Below are 21,497 nucleotides of genomic sequence, written 5' to 3' on the forward strand. Positions count from 1 at the left end.
GGAATTTTATCTTATGCCAGCACATTGAGTAAAGAGTGAAGAGAGTCCCAAGTTAATATACAACACTACACACACAGCTTCTGTTTTCAGCAAATTATGAATTAACTGGTATGTTATAAAGTTCTCTACTTCCAGATCAAATTCCAACATACTTGGAAAGCAGCAGCAAGCAAAACACCAGATTTGAAAAGTAGCACAAAACATACCAGGTAACTATATGCTAATTTAACGTCAGTTGTGGGGATATTGTTGGAAATTTAATATAAGATCACCTTGAAGAGCAGTAACATGACGTGACAACATAGGTATAGTTTTGAGATGGAAAAGCCATGCTTGACTAATTTACTTGCATTGTAAATCTGTGTGTTTATAAGAAGAAAAGGAGTACTTGTGGCGAATACAGACTAACAGGGCTGCTACTCTGAAACCTGTGTGTTTATAAGGTTTCAGAGCAGTATGTCTGTCAATATGGTACTAATGGTCACCTTTCAATTGTAACTATGTGGAATGAAAACTATTTGAAGTTCTTAAAATGGTAACTTCTCCCACAGGGAGGCTTGCCAGGTGGGTATCTCTAAAGATCACTTCTGGGAGCTGTCTTGTTTCTATTCTAAGCTTAATAAATGTGTTTTTTTTAAACCAAATACAAATAGAGGAGACCGCATGAATCAGGTTCCCAAAGCATGTTGTTAAATGATAGAATCTTGTTCCTAGGCTGGGTCTATGCAGTTACTTTTAACCAATTTAACTATTTTTGTTATGGGGTTGATTTTATTACCAGTATAGTTAAACCAGTTAAATCAACCATAATGAGGATGTTGTTCTACTGGTAAAGTTTTTTAGCATAAATTTGTGGGAATACACTATACTGTCATAAGTGTTAATTTGTGGAGATAAACTATACTGCTTTACATAAGTATATATACTAGGCCATTGCTCTGCTCTAACTACATCAGTTTCAAAAGGAGATAGCAATAGAAAAACTGTGTGCAGCCCTGTCCTTAACAGCTCCATGTTGCTCAATGGCTACTGTGGTCCAGCCACCTGCCTGGAGAAGGCTGATGCTGAATGCTGTTAGCCACGATACTATGAAGTTTGTAACAGGTTTGAGGTAATCAGTCCCTGTCTGAATGTGACTGTGGTGGCAACACTAGCCCCACCATCCATGGAACAGCAGGGAGCTCTGGGCAGGCCACCAGCTAACGGGTCCTGGATTCTTTGCTGGGCCAAGGGGTGATGGGGAGGCCTGCTCACATGCGTGATGGAGGGTGTGACTGGGAGTGATGGGGGGGAGGGGGTTGTTGAGCCATGGGTGATGGGGGAGCTGGTTAAGTGGCCAGGGTGGTGGGGGTGCCTTGCTGTATGATGGAGTGGGGGGTGGTTGTGTGGCCAGCGTGATAGAAGTGGCCAGACTGATGGAGGGTGGGGCCAGAGAGAGGAGGGCCACTTGCTGGGTGACTGGGGGGGTTGATAGAGGGCCCTGCACAGGCAGAGCCTGAGGCGGGAACTTTGCAGTTCTGTAGCATGACCTGACCCTGGGTGCGTCTACATGGCACCGAGACACCCCGCAGCTGCCCTGTGCCAGCTGGCTCGGGCTCTGGGGCTTGTTTCATTGCTGTGTAGACGTTCGGCTCCTGCCAGGCAGGAGGGTCCCAGAGCGCGGGCGCGGCCCAAATACAAATGTCTACACCGCGAGGACCCCGGCCCACATCCGCAGGCAGCGGCCACGCCCCGGCGCCTGGGCGCCCTGTACTCGGCACGACCCCGTGCCGCCACTGCTCCCAGCAGCGCCCGCCCTTGCCGCGGCTAGCGCTGGGGGGACGGGGCTAGGCCGGCACCCGCCGCCGGGACACCGCTCAGGGGCGTGGTCAGCTCCCCCCCACACGCCCCCCCAGCCGCACGCAGAGCGAGCGCACCCGCGCGACTCCCGCCCTCCCTCGCCCAGGCGTTAGCTCACGTGACACCTCCCCCAACCCCTCCTCGGCTCTCCCAGCCCAGGGGCGAGACTCGTGGGGCGGGGGCGGCTCGGGATTGGCCGCAACGTGTGTGGGACGCGCAACATCGCCCAGCGGGCTCGGCTCCCAGAGCGGCGGCAGGTAGGGGCGGGGGCTGGCCCCTCCCTGGAGCCCCAAACCAACTGCAGGAGCACGCGCGCCTCGCTCCGTGCCGGGCGCTAGGGGCCCGGGTTGGGGGGGCGCCGCGGACGGGAGCCGGGGCGTCTTCGGCTGTGGGAAGCGCCGCCCCCGGGGTTCCGACGCGTGGCGGGCGCAGGCGGGGCGGCAGGCGGTTCGCCCCCCGCTGAGGGGAGTGCGAGGCTCTGTTTTTTACCCCGGCAACTAAAAGCTGCCGGCGCTGAGCGCGCGGGCGGGCGGGCGCTGTTGGGACTCCCGCCCCGTGGTTTGCCGGCGGGAGGTTTGGGGCTCGTGAGCGGGGACAAGTGCGAGCAGCACCCGTCTGTCTTGACCTTACAGCGGCGTAGCGCGGGTGCGCCCCCGGGGGGGGAGGCAGTCTGCCTCCAAAACGTGGAAAATTCTGCTCGCCATATTTTAAAATGTTGCAGAATTCTGCAAATTTTATTTGTCAAAATAACACCACATAATCCCACCAGTTTCGATTATTTTCGTCATTTATGTCAAAATACCTGTCAGCAAGTATGTCTAGAACAGCACATAAAGAGAAAAGGGGTACTTGTGGCATGTTAGAGACTAACAAATTTATTAGAGCATAAGCTTTCGTGAGCCACAAGTCCTCCTTTTCTTTTTAGGGATACAGGTTCACACGGCTGCTACTCTGAAACCGAGAACAATACAGACACAAATTCCCCCAGGAGCAGAGAGTTAAAGAAACCCCTGTGGCAACCTGGTTCCTGCTTCTCTGGCCCTTTCCCCAGCCTAGCCCGGGGAGGCCAGACATCCACAACCTGCCCCTCCCAGAGCCCAGCCATGGGGCCCCACCAGCCCAGACACGTGCTACCTCGTCCTGAGGATCCAGCGGCCTCTAATGTCAGCCAGCATCACTGCAGCTCATTTTTGTGGCAGAAAGGAAATTCTGCACGAAAAACATTAATTTCTGCAAATTTTGCATTGTGCAGTAGCACAGAATTCCCTCAGAAGTAGAATGTGGCAACTTATATCACTTTTGCTTGGGGTCATTGGAACAATTTGCCATCACTGACAATTTTTAAAGCAAGGTTGGATGTTTTCCAAAAGACAGGTGCTGGTAATTGTTTTAGCGGAAGTCTTATGGCCTGTGTTATACAGGAGTGCAGACTACATGGTCCCTTCTGGCCTTGGAATCTATGGGTCTCTGGAGATTTGACCTGGGTTGACAGCTTTAGATTGACATGTTTTAGCAAAATGCTTTTCCTGGCGTTGTACATGTTTTCTTCATCTGTAAAATCAGTGGGAGTTTCCTGCTGATTTTCAGAAACTGGCTACCTAAGGCACCTGGCAGAACCTGTTTTGGAATATTACTCTCCCATTATTGCTTAATCAATTAATTGGGTGGCTATAATGCAGAGAAACAATGACAGAAAAAAAAAATCAGTCTTCTCTGCCGCAAGACTTCTCAAATGGGTCCGAGCAAGAAGCACCTTGTTAGAGGTGAAGGAAGGGGGGAAAACAACTGAATACAGCTGTCTCAGGAATGCCTGGGGGTGTGTGATTGAGGAGTGTGTCAACACACATTCCTGATAGCAATTTTTTTCCAGAAGTATTGAGCAAATCTAAGGGTGGATCCAAAAGATGAACACTGAGAACTGTCTCATGGAAGTGTAGCTAATGAAGTGTTGTTGAAAGCACTGAATTAGATTATGTGAGATAAAGGCGCGGGAGGGCCGGGAGAGGTGTTTGGGACTTTGTTGACTCAGATTCAGTTAAAAGGGAGATGTCCCGGGTGCGCTTTGAACTTCAAAGATAAACTAAGTCACAGAAAGCAAATGGGGTAACCTATCATTAATGTCAACAAGATTTGACAGTTGCGTAGGCGTCAACTCCATGGGTGCTCTGGCGCTGGAGCAGTCACGGGGGAAAAAAATAGTGGGTGCTCAGTACCCACCAGCCACAGCTGTTCGGCAACACCACCAAATAGCTGATTGGCAGCTGCCATCAAACAGCTTTTTGGAGGCTCAGGGAAGGGTTTGGGGGAGGGCAGAAAGCAGGGAGGGGCAGGTGGGCGGGGGCCTTGGGGAAAGGGGGCAGGGCTTTGGGACGGAGCAAGGGTGGAGCACTTCCAGGGAAAACTAGAAGTCAGTGACTATGAAGGTATAAGAATGTAAGGTAGCAGAAAATGGTTGCAGTTCTACTGAGTATGAATAATATTTCCTCATCTCATTTAAGATAATTGCAGTGGAGACCACCATAAACTATTTTCTATTTGGGAAGGAAGCTTTGAGGAAGGTAAGTGTTAAAGTTGTGTCCCAGCTCCTATAATTGTGTGCTGGTTTCCTTGATTTCAGATTTTTTTCCCCCCCTCTATGTGGGTATTGCCTATACCTCCCAGATTATAATTTACTTAACTGTCACAAGGAGTCTACATTACTACTCACTTTTTCATAGGGATTAAGAAATCATCTCAATTTTAAAATAAACTGGTATTAGGTGGTAATTTACAATTTCCCCAGTTATTTTAATTGGGTGTGTATGAACATGATTGATTTTATTTTTTTAAAGTCACTGCACAAATGTTGTAGTTCACGTATAAAAACTTCTCAAAAGTCCCAGTTAGTTAACCACTCATTTTTAGGTTCCTGTTGATCTACAAATCAGTGATTCTTGACATTTTCTTTTAAAATAGAGGTGGATTAATTTTATGGTACATAAAACATTACAAAAAAAGTCAGATGTAACCTGAAATAATTTAAAAAAAAGTGTGTAGAAAAAGGTTTTGGCAAATAACCTACAGGGTTTGAACTGAAACCCAGTTAAACTGTAGCCATATCTTTAGAATATGTTTTCTCCACATGATCTACAGTATTTTAATTATTAGGTTAGTTGTCTAATCCACTTGTAACTGTTTTGTAGGTATTTAAAAAATGACAAAGTTGCTGTTGATTGATGTTGACTGTGGAGTCGATGATGCTCAAGCCATAATGATGGCTCTGGCATCTCCCAGTGTTGAAATCCTGGGAATTACTTGCTGTTATGGAAACACACAGTTGGAAAACGTCTGCAAAAATGTACTTCGTGTGCTACAAGTTTGTAACAGGCTTGAGGTAATCAGTCTCTTAAATGTATGTGAATGGGTTTATCTTTGTGTCAGGTCTTGTTTAAAAATCATCAACTCGCATAGGGTAGGGTCACCTTTTACAGTTTCTCCTCCATAAATAATTTCTTTGCTGATGTAGGGTAATTTTTGTCTTGTTTGTTGTTTCATCATATCGATCCCAGGAATAGTAATAGTAATTTTCCTAGCTCGTTTAAAAAATATCCTATAAGTATATATATTTTTTCTGGCTGATGTAAAATTTCTGCCCTTTTCATAAAGGCTCTGTAATTTTAGTGCCACTAATTTGATCACTGCTAAGATATTTTTTGGAATTGATGCTGTAATATTGCTTCTTCAAGTGATTGTCCAAATGGATTCCATACACTGCGTGTATTCATCCATGCACGTGAGATTTTGATTCTTTTGGCCAGCAGTGTTCATTGGGACCATGCTGTGCCTTGGGTGCCCTTGTGCCCCCTTCTACCTCCCCCTTAATGGGCATAAAGGGTGGAGTAGGCCCAATTGTCCTTCTGCTCCTTCTTTCTTCCTGTGGCAGCTAGCATAGGTATGAGAGGATGAGTTCTAAAATCTTGAGGGACATGGAAGCAATTTGAGTTGGAAGCAATTGGTTGAATTCACTAGCTACTGATAATACTTTGTTTAATAAATCAATTATAAATGTAAAACATGTTTTGATACATTTACTTTTTTTCTCATGTATCCAGCACATTTAAGCTAGTTTTCTTAATAAAATAATTGCTGTTTTGTGCATTTTTAATGGATTTGAATTTCCATTCAAATTGACACAAATCACAAGTAAAAAATTATTCATTATCTAGTAAAGAAAAAAAGGTGAATGACATTTCTTAACATAAGAAAAATGTAAACAATAAGAATCTGAATAAATGTAAGTTAAGATATGTAGTTGCTCAGGTAAGTAAGTAAGTGTGGGTGTGGGTGTGTATTATAGCCTCCTGATTAGCAAAAAGTAGTACCAAATTTAGTATAAAGGCTGTATTTAATTCCAAATCAACGTGTTTTAATGGTCACCAACCAATGAGAGTCAACCATTCTTTAGCAAAATAATTAAAAATTACAAAAGCAAAATAAGATTAAAACCAATTATTTAAACCAGTGTTTCTAGCCTGCTGATTTAAATTGCTTTGATTACATCATTCCAACTTGCTGAGACATACCAAGAAAATCATAGGAAACTGGGTCATTCTACATCCTTCTGCAGCAGGGAGGCTCAACATGAGCATTCCCATTAATGAAGGTCTGCTAGAGCCTGCATAAGCCATCTGACATACATCTGTATCCATCCTGTCCATGTCAAAAAGAGTGGACAGTGGGCACTAGGTTCCTGCTTCTTATTTGATTTTCTGTTTACATCCAACACTGGGTTCTTTTCTAGTGGCCGCACAACAGGAGAGAACAAAACAGCAGGGACCTTCTAAATCTATGCCAAGAGAAGAGGATCCAAAAAAGGCTGGATCTATTCAGCTACAAGGTGTATTTAACAGCTATGCTCCAGAGGAAGGTGGCTAACTATCCAGCCTTTCAAAATATGACTTTTTAAATTGGAATCGATTGTCTCAATTTATAATTGTTCAGTGAGCACCAAGAGGAGATGTGCTGTTGCCATTAAAGATTTCAGGTGACTGCCTGTACTTCTCTACAGTCTATGCTGGACATGTCTGACACCACAGTGCATACAATAGCTACTGCAATAGCCAGGAGGAGATCTTTGTGGCTTCAGTGTTTGAGGATCCCCAGGAAACTCCAGGCAACAAGCAAGAACCTCTCATTTGATGAAGCCCTGTGGCCTCCAAAAGATTCAAGGCCAACTCTGCTTTCTTTAGGACTTTGAGTTCCAAGTGAGCTGTAGTTCACGAAAGCTTATGCTCAAATAAATTGGTTAGTCTTTAAGGTGCCACAAGTACTCCTTTTCTTAACCCAAGAAGGAAGCAGCCACATCAACATCCTATAGACAGCATACCTCAGTCCAGTTTTACAGTCAGCCACATGGTACTTCAAAACTGCCAATGAAGAGACAGAGATTCCACTGGAGACAACCCTCTGCCTCCTCTGCTGCCCCACAGTCTTGGGGTTCCACTAGGTAGCAGGTGCAATGCAAAGTGGAGAAACTGATAGGATGATCAGAGAACTTTGTTTGTTCTACACCTCCCCCCTTGGCAACTACCTCTTTTATTTTGGAGAAATTTGAGCTGAGGTTACCTCAGATTTATAGGTCCCAGAGATGGTAACAAAGGGGCACCCCATTCAGTTTCAATCCCATCCTTCTCCCCACCCTCCTCCTGCCCCGTTTCCTGGCTCTTTTCAGGGAACTGTCTCATGAAAGACCATCAAAATGGGAAGTATGCTCCCTTTTACATCTGGGAGCAGTGCAAGGGGTGGCTTTTTACTCCCATTACTTTTTTGATCACAAAGAAGAAAGGGGGATGATAGCCTATCTTGGATCTTCACTGAGAGCTGTGGGCAGCCGTGCCTGCAGATGGTCAACGTAAACACTGTCTCGCAGCCCGCCAGCGGATTACTCTGACGGGCCGCAAATTGCCCACCCCTGATCTAGATTATGACCTTCAAATTCAGGACCTCTGGTTCTCTCAGGAAGCTTGCTGCCATATATATGTGTTAGGGCTCAGTATCAGCTTGGTATGCAAAGCATTCCTGCCTCTTCTTTAGGAATTCTGAATACAAGTGTTGACAGACAACACCACAGCTGTGGATTATGTCAACAGGCAATGGGGAACAAGATCATTCTCACTCTGTCAGGAAGCCATGGGACTACGGAATAGATACATTCTGAACCAAGTTACATGTGTGGCTGTGCACCTTTTCAGCATTCTGAACACCTTGACAGATCAACTCAGCAGGCAATTTCCTGACAACAAGTGAGCGTTCAAAGACTCAGTCTTACAGAACATCTTTTGTAAATGGGGATTCCCAAGAGTAGTAACAGACCAGAACAACTGTCAGACATTCAACTATTCTAGAAGAGGTGCAAGCTAAGGCTCCCTGACAAATGCCTTTCTCATCCCTTGGATGCCAGGGTTGAAGTATGCCTTTCTGCCAATCCCTGTGATACTCAGGATACTGAGGCAGGATGCAGAGTTATTATGATAGCCCTAGTATGGGCCAAGCAGTTCTGGTATTTGGATTTCATGAATCTTTCAGTGCAACCACTTCATCACCTTACCTGCTCTGCCTGACAATCTTCCAGAATTGTCAGATCTTGCACCTCGATCCAGTATCTTTACACCTGACAGCCTAGATCAGCAGTGGGCAAACTACGGCCCGTGGGCTCCATCCGACCATTTAAGCCAGCCCTCAGCTCCCACCGGGGAGCGGGGTCAGGGGTTTGTCCTGCTCTGGCGCTCCAGCTGGGGAGCGGGGTCAGGTGCTTGCCCTGCTCCGCATGGCTCCGAGGAAGCAGCCAGCATGAATCCCCTCCGGGTCCTACGTAGTACGCGGAGGTGCGGCCAGGCGGCTCTGCGTGCTGCCCCGTCCACAGGCGCCGCCCCTGCAACTCCCATTGCTGCGGTTCTCGGCCAATGGGAGCTGCAGGGGTGGCACCTCCGGACGGGGCAGCATGAAGAGCTACCTGGCCGTGCCTAGGAGCCAGAGGTGGGATATGCTTCCGGGAGCTGCTTGCAGTAAGCATTGCCCAGAGCCTGCACCCCTCAGCCCCCCCCCGCCCCATGCCCCAATCCCCTGCCACAGCCCTGATCCCCCTCCCGCCCTCTGAACCCATTGGTCCCAGTCTGGAGCCCCCTCCTGCACTCCAAACCCCTCAGCCCCACCCCAGAGCCTGCACCCCCTCCTACACCCATACCCCCAATTTCGTGGGCATTCACAGAATCATAGAATATCAGGGTTGGAAGGGACCTCAGGAGGTCATCTAGTCCAATCCCCTGCTCAAAGCAGGACCAGTCCCCAACTAAATCATCTCAGCCAGGGCTTTGTCAAACCTGACCTTAAAAACCTCTAGGGAAGGAGATTCTACCACCTCCCTAGGTAACCCATTCCAGTGCTTCACCACCCTCCTAGTGAGAAAACTTTTCCCTCATATCCAACCTAAACCTCCCCCACTGCAACTTGAGACCATTACTCCTTGTTCTGCAATCTGCTAGCACTGAGAACAGTCTAGATCCATCGTCTTTCAGGTAGTTGAAATCAGCTATCAAATCCCCCCTCATTCTTCTCTGCTGCAGACTAAATAATCCCAGTTCCCTCAGCCTCTCCTCATAAATCATGTGCTCCAGCCCCCTAATCATTTTTGTTGCCCGCCGCTGGATTTTTTCCAATTTTTCCACATCCTTCTTGTAGTGTGGGGCCCAAAACTAGACACAGTACTCCAGATGAGGCCTCACCAATGCTGAATAGACTGGACTTATCACGTCCCTCGTTCGTGGCCCACCATACAATTTCCATACCCTGATGTGGCCTGCAGGCCAAAAAGTGTGCCCACTCCGGCCTAGATGTTGCATGGATGATGTCTACTGAAAGAAACTGTTCAGCTGAGATTCAGAACATTCTGCTTCAAAGCAGGGAAACCTTCAACCTTACTTATAATGCTAAATGGAAGGCGTCTGCTACTTGGGATGCCAGTGGTAGCTGTCTTCCTTGACATCATTAGTTTCAGCAATAGTGGAGTATTTGCTAGCCCTGAAACAGTCTAGACTTTACATCAGGTCATAAAGGTCCATGTAGCAGCAATGTCTGCACATCATCCCTCACTCCTGGGTAATACTGTGTTTTCCCACTACATAGTAGCAAGATTCTTAAAGGCCTCACATGTTTTTCCCCCAATGCAGGAGCCCCCCCTCCCTTTTTGGGACTTCAATACAGTGTGGCAATATAGTAGTTATTAGCAGCGTTGATGGGTTCCCACTTCGAACTCTCAGCAACTTGTTCCCCACTAGTCGATGAAGACTGCCTTTCTGGTGGCCATTACGTCAGCTCGCAGGGAAGGGGAGGTTCAGGCCCTTGTGACATATTGTCTATATATAGTATTTCGTAAGGACAGGGTGATTCTTAGACCTCACTCTGGGTTTCTCCCCAGATTGTCTCAGAGTTCCGTATGAGCCAGTCCTTTCATCTCCTGGTTTTCTTTCCAAAGCCTGATTAAGTGGGTCTCCAGATGTTAAAGAGCATATTATGAATTAGCCAGGATAGATCCATCTAGCCAGACTAGAGCTCATTCCACGATATCTGAGGAGCAGTTATGTGGAGCTTAAACCACACATTTACAAGACACTCTTGCTTAGTAAGGGCTCCCACATCAGATGTTGGTTTTGTTAGGGCTCTCTTATAGCCATTTAAGTAGGACTCCTAATACCCACCTCCAGGCAGTAGATAACTGATTGTTAGTCTCTAAGAGTGGAATTCATGTGAACAGTTACTCAAAGAAAGAACAGTTATGTATGCTACAGTTCGTGTGGTTTTGCAAGATATTATACACATGGATTCCACAAGCCACTCTCTTTCCCTGCTATTATCGAATCCTACTACCATGAGATTCTTTACTGGTAAATGAACTGAGGAGTGGTTGAGCCCACTCTGCGTTTATGCCTTTGGGGGCAAAGGGGCACTTAGGTTGCCAGCACAGCCTAAATGGACACTGCTGGTCAAAAGTATCCAATCTCACATGCATGATGGTGCGCATGTGACGTAAGAGTGAAATCCATGTGGACAGCACAACTCAAAGAATCACATTTACTGTAGGGTAAGTAACCGTTCTTTCACATAACAAACCTGCTTCATATTTTCCATAGTGCTTTAGAAATATGAAACACCTTTGTGAGGTAAGCAAATATTATTTTCATTCTACAGATAGGGTAATTGACACGTTATATTAGTTTTCCAAAACGCATATATATGGTATCGTCTCTAGCATTTAGTCCAAGTAACCTAGGGATCAGTTTGCAGATTCAATCTTCTAGGTCCTCAATGTTTTGAACCTATCTCCATGATCTAAACCACAAGAGGTTTTCATGGCAGAATTAAAAAAGCATCTTCTTTTCTGTAAAAAGAAAAGGAGTACTTGTGGCACCTTAGAGACTAACAAATTTATTTGAGCATAAGCTTTCGTGAGCTACAGCTCACTTCAACGGATGTATTAAGCTGTAGCTCACGAAAGCTTATGCTCAAATAAATTTGTTAGTCTCTAAGGTGCCACAAGTACTCCTTTTCTTTTTGCGAATACAGACTAACACGGCTGCTACTCTGAAACCTTCTTTTCTGTGTCTGCTTTCTCACAGATACCAGTCTGATTCTTAAACTTTGTTTTTTTCATTTAACTCTTCCTCCCCTAAGCATAGTAATGCAGATCTTCTTGCAGTTGGTAGTAATTACTTGCATGGTATCTGATTTTATGGGGTAGATCTGGATACTTACTTTATTGACTTGTTCTGGTATTAATTGGTCTTAGAAATCTTGATTACCCTGAACAAGACCATGCACATCAGAAATTGCATCACTAGACAGCAATTTCTATCTGTTTATTGAGAGAGACAATGTAGGTGGAGGTTATATCTTTTATTGAACCAACTTCTGTTGGCGGAAAGTACAAGCTTTCGAGTGAAGAGGAGCTCAAAACCTTATACCTTCCGCCAACAGAAGTTGATCCAAGCTTTTGAGCTACGCAAAGCTCCTCTTCACTTGAAAGCTTGTACTTTCCACCAGCAGAAGTTGGTTCAATAAAAGACGTTACCTCACCTATCTTGTCTCTTTCATATTGTTGGACCAGCATGGCTACAACAACACTGCAAATGCCTATTTTATTGTAATATAGTTTAGACATCTTTTATCTAACAAGCTGTGTTTTCAAATGTTTGCCAACACATATTAATCTCAAAGCCATTCATTCCTTGCTAACGGAGCAGACTTACAATTTTGCTTCACTGCATTTCACATTTACCATAGATAGACGGTTTAAAAATCAAGTGGTCAGATACTGTGACAGGTGTGGCCAAACCACAGCTTGTGAGCCGCATGCGACTCTTTTGACAGGTCAGCTGCAGCTTGCAGAGCCTGGGGCTTCACCCCATGTTGAGAGCGAACCGGCGCTCATGGCTTCAGCCCTGTGGGGGAGGGGACCGAGGCTCTGGGCTTTCCCCTGAAGTGGGGCAAGTCGGCGCTCGCAGTTTCAGCCCCAATGTGGGGGTGGGGCAGCGGTGCTGCGGCTCAGGGTTTCACCCTACAGCAGGGTGACACATAGCTTACAGCTTCCACATCACTGGCATGGGGGCACTGATGCTTGGGGCTTCAGCCCTGCAGGAGGAGGCGAGCTGGTGCTGGGGGCTTCAGCCCTGCCGGTGGTGCTAGGCTCCGACTGCAACTGTACATGCTCATTATAACAGGAAACTGCATCACTGTAGTGCTGTGCAGACCTCGTGTGCTGTGATCTCCCTGCACGCTGCACACTACAGGCTGTTTCTCCTGTTCATAAGTTGCATTTGAATAGTTTTAGATTTAAGTGTTAACTCTAAATTAATTTCATGGATGACAATGACATCTTCAAACTATAAGAAATGCATGTATGAAGAAGAAAACCAAAGTTTTCAGCGAGAATGGGAGGAAGATTTTGCATTTACTAGTAAAGATGGCAACCCCCTGTGCCTAATCTGCAATGCCTTGTGCTCTCACTACAAAGTGAGCAACTTGAAACAACACACAATAACTTTTTGTCTAAGTACCCTCCTAGATCAGAATTAAGGAAAAACAAGCTAACCACATTAAAATTATGCCTCAGCAGTCAACAGACACTACTTTCTCTGCTCGGTAAGGAAGCTGACACAATGACTTAAGCTAGTTTTGTTATGGCATGGAATATCGCTCCTGCTAAATGTCCATGTTGTGATGGAGAATTTGTTAAGAAGAATATTGCAGAAGTGGTTGCAATTTTAAATCCAAGTAACACTAAACTTCAGTGATTAATACAGCAAATTCCAATTTCATGCCACATTATGGAGAGGCAGATCTCCCAGATCAGTGACGGTGTTGCAAGCAACATGCAAAACGATCTAAAGAATTCTCTAGCATTCAGCCTAGCTGTTGATGAATCCACAGATATTCAAGATAAACCGCAGCTGGCGATATTTTTTCGCTATGTTTCCACAGATGTAATTGTGAAAGAAGAAATGTTGGACTTAGTGGCGCTAAAAAAAACAACCCATGGTGTTGACAAAGAATGCACTTGACGAAGCATTGACAAATGCCGATGTGCCACTGGATAAACTTGTCAGTGTTGCAATGGATGGAACACCTGCGGTGGTGGGGGGAAAAAGTAGGCCTGATTGGACTCTTGAAGCGCAATCCCAAATTTCCAGAGTTTCTCCTTGTTCATTACATCATCCATCATGAACATCTCACAGGCAGATACTTCAAGTATGAAAATGTTACAAAAATAGTCCCAGAAATTGTCAATTTCATCCGCTCAAATGGGAAGACTCATCAACAGTTCAAAAATTTCACTGAAGAGCTGGATCTTGAAGACAAACCCAACAGTGTGTCTTTCTACTGTATTGTGAGGTGGTTATCAACCAGCAATGTCTTAAATAGGTTTGTAGAACTGTTGGAGCCTATCAGTGCTTTCATTGACTAAAAGGAAAAGTCCTATCCACAACTGAGAGATGAGCAATGGATGCAGGATCTTATGTTTGTCACTGATATTATACAGCATCTGCAAACTCAATTTGGCAATCCAAGGGAAGGATAAGATTATTTCTGACCTTACTCAGAGTATCTTCAGCTTCCAGAACAAGTTAAAGTTTCTGAAAAGAGACATAGTGTCAAGAGACTTCAACCACTTTCCCTATTTCAAGAGTAGGGTAAACACATTTTCTGAAATCAAACTCGAGGAATACAAAGGTAAATTACAGGGACTGCTTGATGACTTTCAGGACAGGTTTGAAGATTTGCAGAAGCTGAGATCCTGCTTCACTTTTCTTGTAAACCCATTCATGGTTGATGTCATGGATGGCAGCTAGCATAGGCTGGGGAAGGCTGTGACTCCCCAAACAGCCCCACGTGGCCCTGCCCATGCTCCGCCCCGAGGCCCTTCCTGCTTGCCCTTGGCCCCAGACCAGACAGGCTGCTCTTCTTCCAGGGAGCCTTCTGGGGCTGGCGCTAGGGCGGCTGGGATTTGGGTTGCATGCAGCCCACCCACCTACCTGGTGCTTCGTGGCTGGGGGGATGCACCGCCTGCCTAGTTCTCTGGGGTGGGAGGGGGGGCGCATGCCATCCACCCGCCCAGTGTTGGGTGGGGCACGTGCCGTCTGCCCGCCCTTCCGGGGCTGGGGAGGGGAGGCTGCGCTGCTGCCTGCCCGTTGCTGGGGGGGGGTGGGGCAGGGCGCCTGCCCGATGCTCCGAGGCTGGAGGCACTCAGGCGAACCATAGTTGGGGGCGAGGGAGAGGAGCTGGTAGTCGCGGGTTGGGGGGCCCTCAATCAGTAACAAGAAGACAGCATGAATAATAATTAACCACTCCTGAGACTTGCTCCAAACATAATCTGCTCCTTACAATAGATTATGTGCATTTCTGTAACAACAGGGTTAATACTGTAAATAAAATGTTGGTGGTAGTACTGGGATAATATAAATGTAAAGAGAGGCAAGATGTCTTTAGGTGATGTGCAGCCATGGTATATTCAGTCTGGTTTTGCACCTTACATCTTTTTTAGATTCCAGTTTATCAAGGTGCTTCTGCTCCCTTACTTGGTGGTCCTGTGGAATGGGCTTTGTATCATGGAAGAGATGGTTTGGGTGATGTTCCTGATCCGAATGCTCCAGGATTAGACCATCTACAGAAAGAACATGCTGTGATTGCAATGTTAAGAATTGTTAGTGAGAAGCCTGGTCAGGTGAGAGTGTTCTTTATATCATTTTTTTATGTAGTAAAAGAAGACAGCAAGCAGGACTGAAGTCTGCTTATGCCAATTCCTTGCAATTATATGACATTATTTTGCCTGTCTAATCCTAATGGAGGATCCAGGTTCAGTCTTCAGTGGAAGGTGACCCACCTACCTTCTCCTGGTAGTCCATGGCGTTGTACACTGGGGTTGGAAGAAATTGTTTCTCATGCTTCTCACCCTGTACATGAATAACCATAATTAAACATCTAGTCCCAAGTTACTGGTGTCCAAGTAACTGTCCCTTTAGTCAGGTAATTCTGGAGGCAAAAGAATTTGACACATTGATTTACCATCCCCCTTTCTTCCAGAGAAATAAAATCTTTATTTAACGTTTAGGAGAGTCCATATGTTTGTTTGGTTTTTTTGCTGCTTACCTCAAACATGTCCTCACTCATGTCTTTGTGATCCTCTTTTAGGTATATATTGCAATAAGATTTCCTACTGCCTTCTCTTTCTCAGCTTCTACTCTGTAGGCACAAGGTATCAATCTTTCATAATAGCTAAGACCCTCTATGCCTTTGTTTAATTTATCAGGGTTTTTTTTATCTTCTTTAGAATTTTTGCATCCCTACAGAGTTAAAAGAACCATAAACTATCATGGTACTTCATTTTGGGGCCTCAATGTTTCTCTATCATAGCTTTTCTTATGGCGGATTGCATGACTTGGAGGGACTGAAGATAAGATATAGAGTGTTTCATCTTTATCACAAATTCAGATTATAGGCCTCATTGGTAGTGCTTGAAAGCTATTACTGTTTGATGGGTGTTTGGTCAATGAGATGGATCTGGTGCTCAGTCCAATTCCGTATGGACAAGTAGACAAATGACAAAAGCCACCTCTGGACTTGATAGTGATTGACAAAAGATAGATAACAGTTCCAGCAGAGACCAAGGATTGAATGGACATGGAGTCTATGAACAATATCTTGCCTCTAGAGGTGGTCAGAGTTGTGGCACATTGGTGGAATGGCATAATGAAGTGTCTGTCTTCACTAATGGTGTAACTGTTCAGTAGCTAAACTGATTACTTGATTTTCCGGATCTCTAATTCTAACACTCTTCTCAAACTTATAGAAAAATTAAAATATTAATTTTCTTAGTCTAGTTTATAATGTCTCTCCTCAAATGCAGCCTAGGATCCTATTGACTATCTTTCTTGCATTTTGGGGTTTTCTCTTAATATTTTCAGTTTTACAGAGAACTCTGCTCATGATTATATTGTCTTCATCCTGTGCTCCCAAACACCATCTTTGGTATAGTTGTTACGATATGTTTTCCTTGTCTAATCTGTACACTTTTGGCAAAACTTTATTTAGCTTCTCATTCTAATGTGTTCTGTCAACCTCTAGGCTTTAGGGTGACCTACACTAACTTTCCCTCAGGCTTCCCTTTAGTACATTAAAAAAATATTAAGAACAAATTGTATCTACCATGTTTTCCTTGCATTTTTGCTGTAACGATTATTTTTGTACATGCTGTAGATAGATTCAGTTGAATGAGTTTCTTATTTTTTCCTGCTCTTCCAGGTTTTATAAAGACTTTTTCTTTTGATGATGTGCTTGTAATCTTCATTATAAGCAATTATAGATTTTATTTATTTATTTATTTAATTAGTTTCTTCTAACAAAATTTTTAAAACAGGGATAAATCTTAACTGGAAAAGCAGACTACAGTATACCTCAGCCTATGTAACATCCTTTTCTTTGCAATATCTATTTCAATTAGTTCACTTCTGTATACTCAAAAATAATTTTAAATCTCCCTTCCCAAAATCTGTTTTTTCTAGGTGCTTGTGTCTAGCAGTTAGAGAATCTCATAAATCCAAATGATTTCTTCAAAATCAGTGAAAACTAGGTCTAGTAGGCTCTGTTTACATCCCTCCACTTCCACTTTGACTACTTTGGAGAGAGAGGTTTCCTTGCAAATTGCTGAGGCCCTTTCAGAACTGTAAGTTTGTCGCTACTGTCAGTTGATTCCTGCTTAGCCTCCCATTTCAGTTATGTTCTCTGCTTTAGCTGCCCTTGTGACTTCAGCCTAGAGGAATTCCTCTTGTTAAAACTGTCACTGGAACCTAGCTTACACACATTATAAAGTGTCTAGGTATCTAGCCCTTTTTATCCCATAATGCTTAATAGGTGTGATTCTGTTAATATCTAACTTCATTGCTGTGTTAATGTTGTGGATGAGTGGATGTTAACCTATATATAATATTACGTTTCCTCCTGTTCTACTTTTTGTAGTCTATGGCATACATTTTATTTTTTGTTATCTACTTATGCCACCAGATTGTTGTTGTAATGGCCAAGTCTGGTACTCCCGGAAAGACAATTTAATCCATTTCTCTTGCCATCATCTCATTTTATTTTTTACTAATGTAGCATTAAAATAGAACACCCCCCTCTTCAGATGCTTCTTCAGCCTGGACAATAAAATCACCCATCTTATGCACTCTAACAGTCCTCTGCCTGATTTAAGTGTTCCACTTGTTGCCCCTTGTTTAAATCCCTTCTTCAACCTTCCTGAAATTTTTTGGCCAGAATGGAAGGCCGTTTAGAGTTTCTTCCCCAAAAGATGTCCTTGCTTCCCAAAGACATAAAAACCTAGTCGTCCTTATAATGTTCCCTCAACCAAATACTGAGGAATCTGATCTTCTCTGCCTCATCTTACCAATATAGGCATGGATAACTTTTTTAAGAAAATCACCTACAGGTCCGTTCTGCCCCTCATTTTACTACCTAGCTATGTAAATAGTGCAAGAACATACAGATTTCCCTCTTTTGAAAGTTAGTAGATTCTGCTTCTGATGGCTTATCGAAGGGAGGGGGCTCAGAGCTCTACAGGGTATGTGTACACTGCAATTAAAAAAACCTGCTGCACGGAGTCTCGGAATTTGGACTATGAGGTTAATAATTGCAGTGTAACTGTTCGGGCTCAGGCTGGAGCATGGACTCTGAGATCCTCCCTCTCACGGGGTCTCAGAGCCCGAACAGCTACATGGCACTTTTATAGACTCACAGTCCAAGCGCCATGGCCATGCCACAAGTTTTTTATTGCATTGTAGACATACCCACATTCAGATCACTCTCCAATGAAAATATCTTGCCTCCAGTCCTCAAAAGTATCTTAACTAATTTATGTCATAATGATGGAGGTACATTTTTTTTCTCTTAATTGCCAGGTTCTAAACTGTATCATGTTTCAATGATAAACAACACCTTGAATTTGCACTCATAACAGATTGGAAGCCAGTATAACCTCTGGAGCCCAGGCACAGTGTGCTCATATCAACTCACTACACCTAGCCTCATTCTGGACTAGCTGCAGCTTCTGAGTGGTCTTTATAGATAGCTCCCGGTAGAGTGTTTATTGCAGTATTCCAATAAAAGCAAGAAAAGACTGTAATGTCTTGAACAACTACATATGAAAAAAGAAGTATGTGATTTCTATGGGATTCCCAGACATCTGCAGTGAGAGTTCCAAAAAACTCCAACATAGCTAATCCTTCTGGCAAGTGGGAGAATTAATCCACCAGAAGATGAAGTCACAGAGATGGAGTGTTGCTTTAACAGAACTGTAAACAAATGTTTAAAACAAGCCACTGAGAAAAATGTGATCTGGGGTCTCTCTTGGTTTGTTTTCACTGGAATAACATGTACAGAGAAGCGTTTTGTTTATGTTTTGTAGATTTCTCTAGTTGCCACTGGTCCTTTGACTAATTTAGCTTTGGCAGTGAAATTGGATCCAACATTTCCTATGAAGCTTAAAAATATGTTCATCATGGGAGGAAATGTAGAATGTAAGTCATTTACAAAATGATCAGTAGGCAAACATTTTAACTAATAACTCCAGTATGTTTATTCAGAAGCTGTGTGGCCTTTTGTATAAGATTGCTAGACTGCATGCATTTATGTGTTAGATTAAGTATGGGAAATCATAGAATCATAGAATACCAGGGTTGGAAGGGACCTCAGGAGGTCATCTAGTCCTGCTGCTCAAAGCAGGGCCAATCCCCAGTTTTTGCCCCAGATTCCAAATGGCCCCCTCAAGGATTGAACTCACAACCCTGGGTTTAACAGGCCAATGCTCAAACCACTGAGCTATCCCTCCCCCTAGATGAGATGGTGTAGTTGTGAATGTTGCCATAATATGTGATTTCCTTGATATTTAGTAATGGCACTCGCAGTTAATACCTTTTAATGACCTTAACTTGAAGTTAAATCTTTGTTGGAATTTTATAAGAAGATAAATTTATGATAGTATTTTAATGCTAAAAATATGGTGTATTTTGGACATGTTCTTTTTTGTGTTATGATTTTTTGCTAAGCAAAATGAACAAGGTGCAGTAAATACTGTAAGTTGTGGTACTGAAGAGTAAAATGATTGAAGAAAATAAGCAAATATACTGAACAGTTATTTTTTCGGTTTTTGTTTTTGTTAGCCAGAGGAAATACTACAGTCTGTGGAGAATTCAATTTTGCAACTGATCCAGAAGCTGCTTATGTTGTCTTAAATGAGTTCACTTGCCCTACTTATATTGCATCATGGGAATTTACATGTCACAATTCTTTGTCTTGGGTAAGATACCAAATGTTTAATGTAAATTAATGTTAAAGGTAAATCTGGTGAAACTCAGTCTGCATGGGTGCAGGGGTATGTCCAGATGGATCAGATTACAGGACTGGGTCCTAAATCAGAGCTCCCTGAATTTGAATGTAAAAATAACTGTATCTAAAGCTGTGTACATGCTCTAATGCTGGGCAGTCTTGACTTAATTGCAAAAGGAGGCATGAAGCTATATCCCAACGTTTCTCTTCATTTTTTAATTGCCAACATTTTTCTTTTGGTTTGCAGGAATTCTATCATGAGTTGGTTAATCAGGACACCAAAAAAGCTAAATTCATGGAGAAAATATCTGCTCACAGCATAAAATTCACAGAGTCAAAACACGAAAATACAGGCAACATGTTATGGACTTCAGGATTCGTGTCTTGTGATTCCTATGCTATGGCTGCTGCAATTGACGAGAGCTTTGTCACAAAAGCCATAGAAGTTGCTGTAAGTGTGGAGCTGAATGGCTCACTAACTAGAGGAATGATGGTAATGGATATGACCAGTCTTCTTAAGAAGAAAAATAAAGCTTTTGTCATTAATAAGTGTGATTTAGAGAAGTTCAAGGGACTTCTCATTGCTGCTTTAAAATAACATTTGGCTGTCTGATAAATTTCCCAATCTTGTTAATTTTGAACTGTAACTGTAGGTTTCATTACAGTGGTACAGATAACTTTAGATTCATAGCTACTATCAGACAACATAAAACTATTTTTAGTTAATAACTTTCTCTTATGTCAGGTTTCCAACAAAGTGCATTCAAGTGAATATGAAAAGGACCCATTTAAATCTACAATAGTGAGAGAATTCAAAGTGCAAGTTAAAATGGCAGCCTAATTGTTAGATAACTCTGCATGCACTTATTACCTGGTAGGCTAGTACTCTAGTTTAGCATGTAAATACTTAACTTACCCAAGTTTCAAAATGCATTTACTTGGTAGACAGAAACAGCAATAAAAGAGCACTGAAATCTAGAATATACATATAAATTATGATCTGTCATCAGTTTGTAAGATGGAGAAGATAGACTGTTCTAATTCCCACTGCTTTATTATTATGGAAAAACAAGCCAATTTTTACTTAGAGAATCTAGATTAAGGATTTGTAAAGTATTATTTAAAAGCCACTTTAAGATCCAGGAGCTCAACATATATTGATAAAATTTAAAACACGTAAAAAGGGAAGATGTAGAGGAATTTGAAGGACCATGGTCATGGGAAACAAAACTGTTTAACTTCAGGTTACTAATTTTAAAATTGTCCAGAAATGTAGTGAATGAAAGTTTTTTATCATCTTACATCTGTTATGTATCTTATTTAAAGTGGGTTTGTAACCTGAGTTCAGTTTACATAAGAAAAAAGTATCAGGGGGTAGCCGTGTTAGTCTGTATCCACAAAAAGAACAAGGAGTCTGGTGGCACCTTAAAGACTAACAGATTTATTTGGGCATATGCTTTCGTGGGTAAAAAACCACTTCTTCAGACGCATCTGAAGAAGTGGTTTTTTACCCACGAAAGCTTATGCCCAAATAAATCTGTTAGTCTTTAAGGTGCCACCAGACTCCTTGTTGTTTTTATAACAAAAAAGCACGCTTGTTTGTAGATTCTGCAGAAAGGTGAACAGCCCTGAAGACACAAGCAAATGAGCAATTACTTCAGAAGCTGCAGAACCATGTGACAAATTGCAGAGCCATGTGTTAAATTAATTGATCATGCATCTTTGATTGCTTTGCCCATCTCCTTGGAACT

General features: G+C 43.3%; 1 protein-coding gene across 2 annotated transcripts; it reads left to right on the top strand.

Annotated features, from left to right (window-relative positions):
* The first annotated feature begins 43 nt into the window (after positions 1–43).
* On the top strand, positions 44–21,184 carry LOC141982889 (inosine-uridine preferring nucleoside hydrolase-like). 2 transcript variants are annotated; one of them, XM_074945380.1, is made up of 7 exons: positions 44–209; positions 4,338–4,397; positions 5,022–5,212; positions 14,912–15,091; positions 18,827–18,938; positions 19,581–19,717; positions 19,994–21,184. In XM_074945380.1, the coding sequence occupies exons 3-7, from the start codon at positions 5,033–5,035 to the stop codon at positions 20,342–20,344; spliced, it is 960 nt and encodes a 319-aa protein (XP_074801481.1). In that variant the 5' UTR covers positions 44–209; positions 4,338–4,397; positions 5,022–5,032; the 3' UTR covers positions 20,345–21,184. The 2 variants fall into 2 exon arrangements, with proteins under 2 accessions (XP_074801481.1, XP_074801491.1); XM_074945390.1 differs by lacking the exon at positions 44–209 and adding an exon at positions 1,942–2,096.
* Positions 21,185–21,497: the final 313 nt, after the last annotated feature.

The sequence above is a fragment of the Natator depressus genome, chromosome 1, assembly GCF_965152275.1.
Source record: "Natator depressus isolate rNatDep1 chromosome 1, rNatDep2.hap1, whole genome shotgun sequence".
In the NCBI taxonomy this organism is placed as follows: Eukaryota; Metazoa; Chordata; order Testudines; family Cheloniidae; genus Natator; species Natator depressus.

Excerpts from the sequence above, each read along its gene's own strand:
- LOC141982889 (XM_074945380.1), top strand. The coding sequence starts at position 5,033 with ATGACAAAGTTGCTGTTGATTGATGTTGACTGTGGAGTCGATGATGCT. Across the intron at positions 15,092-18,826 it reads TTAGTGAGAAGCCTGGTCAG|ATTTCTCTAGTTGCCACTGG; the intron begins GTGAGAGTGTTC and ends TATGTTTTGTAG. Across the intron at positions 18,939-19,580 it reads CATGGGAGGAAATGTAGAAT|CCAGAGGAAATACTACAGTC; the intron begins GTAAGTCATTTA and ends TGTTTTTGTTAG.